Source organism: Salmo trutta, chromosome 22 (genome assembly GCF_901001165.1).
Source record: "Salmo trutta chromosome 22, fSalTru1.1, whole genome shotgun sequence".
NCBI classification, from domain to species: domain Eukaryota; kingdom Metazoa; phylum Chordata; class Actinopteri; order Salmoniformes; family Salmonidae; genus Salmo; species Salmo trutta.
In genome coordinates this window covers 36,784,038-36,792,482 of record NC_042978.1, presented here as the reverse complement: position 1 = coordinate 36,792,482, position 8,445 = coordinate 36,784,038, and the positions used below count along the sequence as shown (strand labels likewise).

At 43.3% G+C, this 8,445-nt stretch overlaps 1 protein-coding gene across 4 annotated transcripts in view; it reads right to left on the bottom strand.

The window, feature by feature from the left end:
- Positions 1 to 821: 821 nt before the first annotated feature.
- Positions 822 to 8,445, bottom strand: part of cyldl (cylindromatosis (turban tumor syndrome), like) — a 12,016-nt gene continuing 4,392 nt past the window's right edge. For 3 of the 4 annotated variants that reach the window (XM_029707858.1, XM_029707860.1, XM_029707862.1), the window contains exons 6-15: positions 8,386 to 8,445; positions 8,038 to 8,176; positions 7,184 to 7,294; positions 6,956 to 7,047; positions 6,764 to 6,827; positions 6,464 to 6,596; positions 6,143 to 6,251; positions 5,923 to 6,041; positions 5,499 to 5,724; positions 3,898 to 4,164 (exon numbers count right to left, since the gene is read on the bottom strand). The exon at positions 8,386 to 8,445 is cut by the window's right edge and continues 85 nt beyond it. In XM_029707858.1, coding sequence (XP_029563718.1) covers positions 3,980 to 4,164; positions 5,499 to 5,724; positions 5,923 to 6,041; positions 6,143 to 6,251; positions 6,464 to 6,596; positions 6,764 to 6,827; positions 6,956 to 7,047; positions 7,184 to 7,294; positions 8,038 to 8,176; positions 8,386 to 8,445 — 1,238 coding nt within the window. In that variant the 3' untranslated portion in view covers positions 3,898 to 3,979. Of the gene's footprint in view, positions 1,411 to 3,897; positions 4,165 to 5,498; positions 5,725 to 5,922; positions 6,042 to 6,142; positions 6,252 to 6,463; positions 6,597 to 6,763; positions 6,828 to 6,955; positions 7,048 to 7,183; positions 7,295 to 8,037; positions 8,177 to 8,385 lie in introns of those variants that run through there. The other variant, XM_029707859.1, reaches the window with a different exon arrangement.

Below are 8,445 nucleotides of genomic sequence, written 5' to 3'. Positions count from 1 at the left end.
TGTACTAACTACTTGCTCAGGGTCAGCCACATCCAGTGGTATAAAAAGTACCCAATTGTCATACTTGAGTAAAAGTAAAGATACCTTAATAGAAAATGACTCATGTAAAAGTGAAAAGTCACCCAGTAAAATCCTACTTGAGTAAAAGTCAGAAATTATTTGGTTTTAAATATACTTAAATAGCAAAAGTAAATGTAATTGCTAAACTATTCTTAAGTATCAAAAGTAAAAGTAGTAATCATTTAAAGTTCCTTATAGTAAGCAAACCAGACGGCATGACTTTCTTCTTGTTTTAATTTATGGACAGCCAGGGGCACACTCCAACATTCAGACATAATTTACAAACAAAGCATTTGTGTTGAGTGAGTCCGCAAGATCAGAAGCAGTAGGGATGATCAGGGATTTTCTCTTTAAGTGCGTGAATTAGACCATTTTCCTGTCCTGCTAAGCATTCAAAATGTAACGAATACTTTTGGGTAGAAAGAACATTATTTTCTTTAGGAATGTAGTGGAGTAAAAGTAAAAGTTGTCAAAAATATAAATAGTCAAGTAAAACACCAGGACCCATCATGTGATATGTCTGAACTGGGCACAGAAAACAATTTTCAGGTCAGGAATTGAGGATTTGAGTGCAGTCCAAATGCTGTTCTGTTTGTTCTGAAGGTGAGGGGGTGGGGGAGAGTTGGCATGTGCCCTACGAAGATAAACGCTGCCAACTAATAGACAGGTCTATCAAAGTTTACCGAGATAGGAAAAGAGAGAGAACACAAGGAAATAGGAAGCAAATAGAAGAAGCCTGTGCAGTCAGAAGAGTTACAAAATTTTTTGAAAAAAAAGGTTTAATTTCTTTCAGTTTGCACCATAATGACCTCACAGACAAAGTAGAAAAGGGGGAAGTTAGAAAATTGGCAATTTCATATAAATTGGCTCTATAAATGTCACAGAGATGTGATTTTCTGTACATCAATACCTGCCTTGTGTAAGCCCAGATGTATCCCAAATCACACCCCATTCCCTACAGTATGTAGTGCTCTGGTCAAAAGTAGTGCACTATATACGAAACAGGGAGCCATTTGGGATGTAGCCCAGTCGTACGCCAGAGGCTCACCTCAGAATAAACTTTTGAGCACAGAGATGTAACAAACATGTTTATTATTTCATATAGATCGAGGCTAAATAGTATGCTGCTCCTGTGTTAATGTTTATGAGACCAAATTCTCTCCTTAGTTAACCCACTTCCTAAAGAAAAAGCAATGCCCCCAGCCTCTGTCCCTCTGACTCTACCTCTATGCGATTCTCTCTCTGACCCTGTCTCATCTCCCTCTGATCACATTAGGAATATGAAGTGGTGAGAAGATGTTATCACTGTTGATTTATTCAGCTTTGAGGCGCGCCCTTTTCTGCCCGATGCTAAGTGAAAGATGGAAAAGAGAAAAGGATGAGAGAATAATTCTGTGCCCATTCAGATAGTGAAAGGGACAGTGACCTACAAACATACATATGTAAGGACATACTTGCACTAACACACTTGCATATAGTGTAGCATTTCATAGCGTACACATGCAAATATTCAAATTCATTCTCATTTATTTTAGCCTTTTTTGCAAATATTACGCATAGCTACCAATACGAAGGCATAGTTCAAAAAATTATAGTAAAACAACAAATAAAGTCAGTAAAGTGCAAATAATCACATTGTCAAGTTCTACAAAAGGATCCAACCTTTTCCTTCTTAAAGACAGTCAGCGGTAAATATTAAGATAGATTCCTATACATTCCAACTTCCAAGTATTACATTTACAATTATCCAAATGATTGTATAAACAGCATAACCTCCCCTGGAATAGTAACGTCAAAAAAATTATAAAGTCAAACGTTCTACATCCAAAACAAGTCACCCAGTGCAAATAAAAACAAACGCAGAGAGGTCAAAAGTAATCTAACTGACCAGCTGCAACCCCCTTTCCCTATCTGATCAGTAGTCCTACCCATTAACCCTGGATCCCCATGATATTGTACAGTATAACAAAAGTACAGAGGGGTGAGGTACACATTTATTTGAAAAAAGTTGGAATTCTTGACTTTGATAAGGCACTTTATCAGAAAGTACAAATCATTATATATTTTCTGATTATTTGGATGCATTTACAAGAGGAGAAAGGGCACTAATTCACCCCAAGACTTTTTACATAAAGTGAACATATCTTTGGCTTTTAGAAGGCCTCTGGAAGTCATACGTTTCCATTTTTTTATATATACAGTACCAGTTTAGACACACCTACTCATTCAAGGGTTTTTCTTTATTTTTACAATTTTCTACATTGTAGAATAATAGTGAAGACATCAAAACTATGAAATAACACATATGGAATCATGTAGTAACCAAAAAAAGTGTTAAACAAATCAAAATATATTTTAGATTCTTCAAAGTAGCCACCCTTTGCCTCGATGACCGCTTTGCAAACTCTTGGCATTCTTTCAACCAGCTTTATGAGGTAGTCACCTGGAATGCATTTCAATTAACAGGTGTGCCTTGTTAAAATTTAAATTGTGGAATTCTTAATGCATTTGAGCCAATCAGTTGTGTTGTGACAAGGTAGGGGTGGTATACAGAAGACAGCCCTATTTGGTAAAAGACCAAGTCCATATTATGGCAAGAACAGCTCAAATAAGCAAAGAGAAACAACAGTCCATCATTACTTTAAGACATGAAGGTCAGTCAACACGGACATTTAAGAACTTTGAAAGTTTCTTCAAGTGCAGTCGCAAAAACCATCAAGCGCTATGATGAAACTGGCTCTCATGAGGACCGCCACAGGAAAGGAAGACCCAGAGTTACCTCTGCTGCAGAGGATAAGTTCTTTAGAGTTAACAACACCTCAGATTGCAGCCCAAATAAATGCTTCAGAGTTCAAGTAATAGACACATCTCAACATCAACTGTTCAGAGGAGACTGTGTGAATCAGGCCTTCATGGTCGAATTGCTGCGAAGAAACCACTACTAAAGGACACCAATAATAAGAAGAGACTGGCTTGGGCCAAGAAACATGAGCAATGGACATTAGACCGGTGAAAATCAGTCCTTTGGTCTGATGAGTCCAAATTTGAGATTTTTGGTTCCAACCGCCGTGTCATTGTGAGACGCAGAGTAGGTGAACGGATGATCTCCGCATGTGTGGTTCCCACCGTGAAGCATGGAGGAGGTGGTATGATGATGGTGTGGGGGTGCTTTGCTGGTGACACTGTCAGTGATTTATTTAGAATTCAAGGCACACTTAACCAGCAAAGCTACCACAGCATTCTGCAGCGATACGCCATCCCATCTGGTTTGCGCTCAGTGGGACTATCAATTGTTTTTCAACGGGACAATAACCCAACACACCTCCAGGCTGTGTAAGGACGTTTTGACCAAGAAGTAGTGTGATGGAGTGCTGCATCAGATGACCTGGCCTCTACAATCACCCGACCTCAACCCTATTGAGATGGTTTGGGATGAGGTGGACCGCAGAGTGAAGGAAAAGCAGGGAACTCCTTCAAGACTGTTGGAAAAGCATTCCAGGTGAATGCTTTCATCAAGGCAAAGGGTGGCTACTTTTAAGAATCTCAAATATATTTTGATTTGTTTAACACTTTTTTGGTTACTACATGATTCCATGTGTTATTTTATTGTGTTGATGTCTTCACTATTATTCTACAATGTAGAACATAAAAAATAAAAACCCTTGAATGAGTAGGTTTGTCCAAACACACACACATATATATATCACACACACACACACACACACACACACACACACACACACACACACACACACACACACACACACACAATATCATAAGGCACTATAACATTTGGGCCATTTGGACAGTATAAGCATTGAACAGAGGTCCCATCCATTTTTACTTACAGACAAGTAGTACAATACTTGTACAACTCTCAAATTTTAGGTGTGGAATTACCCATGTGGTCCCGCTTCTGTCAGCGGTAGAGGCTCATGCTGGTACTCTGGTACAGGTACATGTAGGCATCACAGAACAGACGCTTAGCCACGCCCTTCATGTCCCGAGGCACCTGGTTGGCCAGCTCGGCGGGTGACATGACCAGGTACATGCCAACCTCTGGACATGCCTGCACCTGGGGAATGTTGAAGCCATCCCTCTCTCCTGAAACACACACAGAAAGAGAGAAAGAGAGAGAAAGAAAGACAGAGAATGAGAGTAAGAATGAGACAGAGAGAGAATGAGACAGAGAGAGAATGAGACAGAGAGAGAATGAGACAGAGAGAGCGAGAGAACGAGAAAGAATGAGACAGAGAATAAGACAAAGAATGAGAGAGACAGAGAATGAGACAGAGAATGAGACAAAGACAGAGAATGAGACAGAGAATGAGACAAAGACAGAGAGAGAATGAGACAGAGAATGAGACAAAGACAGAGAGAGAATGAGACAGAGAATGAGAGAGACAGAGAGAGAATGAGACAGAGAATGAGGCAGAGACAGAGAATGAGACAGAGAATGAGACAAAGACAGAGAGAGAATGAGAAAGAGAATGAGACAGAGAATGAGACAGAGAATGAGACAGAGACAGAGAGAGAATGAGACAGAATGAGACAGAGAATGAGACAAAGACAGAGATGGAATGAGACAGAGAATGAGACAAAGACAGAGAGAGAATGAGACAGAATGAGACAGAGAATGAGAAAGAATGAGACAGAGAATAAGACAAAGAATGAGACAGAGACAGAGAATGAGACAGAGAATGAGACAGAGAATGAGACAAAGACAGACAGAGAATGAGACAGAATGAGACAGAGAATAAGACAAAGAATGAGACAGAGAATGAGACAAAGACAGATGGAATGAGACAGAGAATGAGACAGAGAATGAGACAGAGAATGAGAGAATGAGACAGAGAATGAGACAAAGACAGAGAGAGAATGAGACAGAGAATGAGACAGAGAATGAGACAAAGACAGAGATGGAATGAGACAGAGAATGAGACAGAATGAGACAGAGAATGAGACAAAGACAGAGATGGAATGAGACAGAGAATGAGACAAAGACAGACAGAAAATGAGACAGAATGAGACAGAGAATAAGACAAAGAATGAGACAGAGAATGAGACAAAGACAGATGGAATGAGACAGAGAATGAGACAGAATGAGACAAAGACAGAGATGGAATGAGACAGAGAATGAGACAGAGAATGAGAGAATGAGACAGAGAATGAGACAAAGACAGAGAGAGAATGAGACAGAATGAGAGAGAATGATACAGAATGAGACAGAGAATGAGACAGAGAAAATACAAACCCACTGTTGGTGTCTGAAAACTTTACTAGCCGTCAAATCCTTGCTTCCGCCATCCTTGTTTCCTCTATTCCTCTCAATGCATATTGGAGGAACGGATCCAAGGTGCTTCCTTCTGACCTCCAATGAGTTTTGAAAGGATTGGAGGAAACAAGGACGGTTTACAGCATATTCCACACAACCTCACCGTGTCGGTCAGCCATGCTGTCAAAGAAGATCCAGTCTGTGCTGTTTGGGCCGTGTTTGATGAAGGAGACATAGTGACTGGTCTCTATGCACAGCACTGCAAACAGCTCCAGTCTCTCTCTGGGTGGGGCAGGGGGCGGGGCTCGGAGGGTAGTGGGGGCGGGGTACCCCTCAGGGAGCTGCAGGGTGGAGGGGCTGTGGGACAGCCGCTCGGGGTGAGAGTGCACCTGGAAAAGGAGACAGAGGAGTAGAATCACTAATCCTAATCAAATATAGAGTAATTATTTGGGACACAAAGTGATTTGTAGATCAATGATTCTATGTACTCCGACTGCAATGTAGTATGATCTCATACACGTATAATGACAACACTATGACAGGTACACACACAGAGTGGAGTGTGTCAGTCTGTCCTTACGCCCTACCTGAGAGGAGCAGGCCTTGCAGAACACTTTAAATCCTGTCCTGCTGAAGACTGGGTCTCTGAAGCAGTCCACACACTCCTCATATGCCAGCTGACCACACAACACACACTGCTGGGGACCTGAACACACACCACGTTACATTACATCTCTGCACAGATACATGGTGTATCCTTGAGCGGCAATGTGTGTGTGTGTGTGTGTGTGTGTGTGTGTGAACTACCTTCAGAGAGAAGGTCAGTAATGTCCAGCTCCAGTGAAGGGATGATCTTCTGAAACATCTTGAACTTCTTCCCAAAGCGAGGCATCTGGAGGATCAGACAAGACGGCACCTAGAGAGGAGAGGAAGAGACATACAGTCACTACACAACCACTGACTACAGTAGACTACCAATCTGGAGACAGTTGTATAGAGTCTAGTAGTCATAAACACACATTAGTTCAGTTGTAGCAGAAGACTTATAGAACAGTGCCATCTACAGGAATGTCAGATAAATGAGAAGGAGCATAGTGAGCGAGTACTGTGCACCCACACACACCCCACCTCTGCCAGTTTGAGTCCTGCGCTGTGGAAGGAGTGTTCCAGCAGGTGTTGGACAGTAGGCAGAACCAGGCTGTGGTTGTTATCCAGGAAGATTTGATAACAGTAACTGTCCTGGACCTTTCCCCCAGCGGACCTGGAGACAACAGGTCAAGTCTTTTAGATGTCTTTATAACCTGGTAAAGTCGTTTAGATTTCTTTATAACCTGGTCAAGTCTGGTAATCAAGTACGTATTACATTGGTGTAGTGAAAAGCTACATTACAATTCAAATAGAAAATAGATTAGAGTAAGGTATTCTTACAGTTTGAGGAGAGGATCCAGACAGAAAATATGGTTCATAATGAGGGTAAGAAACTCTTCTGGATCTGAACAAGAACACAACCACACACAGCCACACTCAGTCTTTGAGAAATCACCCTATTAGGTCTAGTTCATTTACAGTTGTGTCTGTCCTGTTAGAGAGGCTATAGCAGTAAGGCAGATGTTTGTTCACCTTTCTCCTCTGTGGTGAATGTGTGGCAGTAACCAAGCTCCTGCAGCTGCTGACGAAGCTTCATAATGTGTCTCCCTTCCACAAAACCTTTACTGCACATAGACAACAATACACAAATGCAACACATGTATTAGCACCACCAAGCCTAAGCCCCCCCCCCCCCCCCCAAGCCCCCCCCCACCACACACACACACACACACACACACACACACACACACGTTGGCTGACCTGCGGAGCGGGTTGACGATGTCATGTAGCAGGGTACTCTGGATGGGGGCATCCCTAGGCTTTGTTGACTTAAACAGCAGAGAGTCCAACACTGAGGAACAGGAGAACAGACTGGAGAAAGAGAAAGAGAGAATGAGAGAGAGACAGAGCGAGAGAGAGAAAGGGAGACAGAGTGAGACAGAGCGCGAGAGCGAGACAGAGCGCGAGACAGAGAGCGAGAGCGAGACAGAGCGCGAGACAGAGAGCGAGAGCGAGACAGAGAGCGAGACAGAGAGCGAGACAGAGAGCAAGATCGAGACAGAGAGCAAGATCGAGACAGAGAGCAAGATCGAGAGCGAGAGAGAGAAAGAGAGCGAGAGAGAGACAGAGCGAGAGAGACAGAGCGAGAGAAAGACAGAGCGAGAGAGAGCGAGAGACAGAGCGAGAGACAGAGAGCGAGAGACAGAGCGAGAGACAGAGAGCGAGAGACAGAGAGCGAGAGAGAGCGAGAGACAGAGAGCGAGAGACAGAGAGCGAGAGACAGAGAGCGAGAAAGACAGAGCGAGAGAGAGAGCGAGAGACAGCGCGAGACAGAGAGCGAGACAGAGAGCGAGACAGAGCGAGCGAGACAGAGCGAGAGAGAGAGCGAGAGAGAGCGAGTGGGTGAGAGAGAGCGAGTGGGTGAGAGAGCGAGAGCGAGAGAGTGGGTGAAAGAGAGCGAGCAAGTGGGTGAGAGAGCGAGTGGGTGAGAGAGAGCGAGTGGGTGAGACAGCGCGAGTGTGATTTATAGGAGCAGGGAGGAGCTGTTAGTGTGCCTATCATTTAATTTCCTCTTTATAAACAATATATATTGTCATCATCTTCATTATATTCACCTGAAGAGGGCTGAGTCCATGTAGCAAGAGTTTATATGGCCCTGGATCCCCTTCATTCGACCAATCAGCATCCTCTCAACCTGCTCAGAGGCGATGGGGGAGGAGGGGAGCACCCCAGGGCTGCGGACCTCCTCTCTCTCTGAGTGAGTACAAAACACACATCAGAGAGTTCTAGTCACACATAGACCAGACCTAGGTACAAATACTATTTGAAATCCTTGAGTCTGCCTGGAGTGCATAATGGGCACTGGTTCATTAAGTCAGGCAAGCTCAATCAAGCAAACAAAAAATTGCTTGTTATGTGATTGGCTGTTAATGGACTTTGTTACAAGAGGCAGTTTCTTTCACCTTGAAGGACATTGGCTGATGCCCCCTGGAAGCGGGAGTCAGGCCGGCAGGATAGAAGCT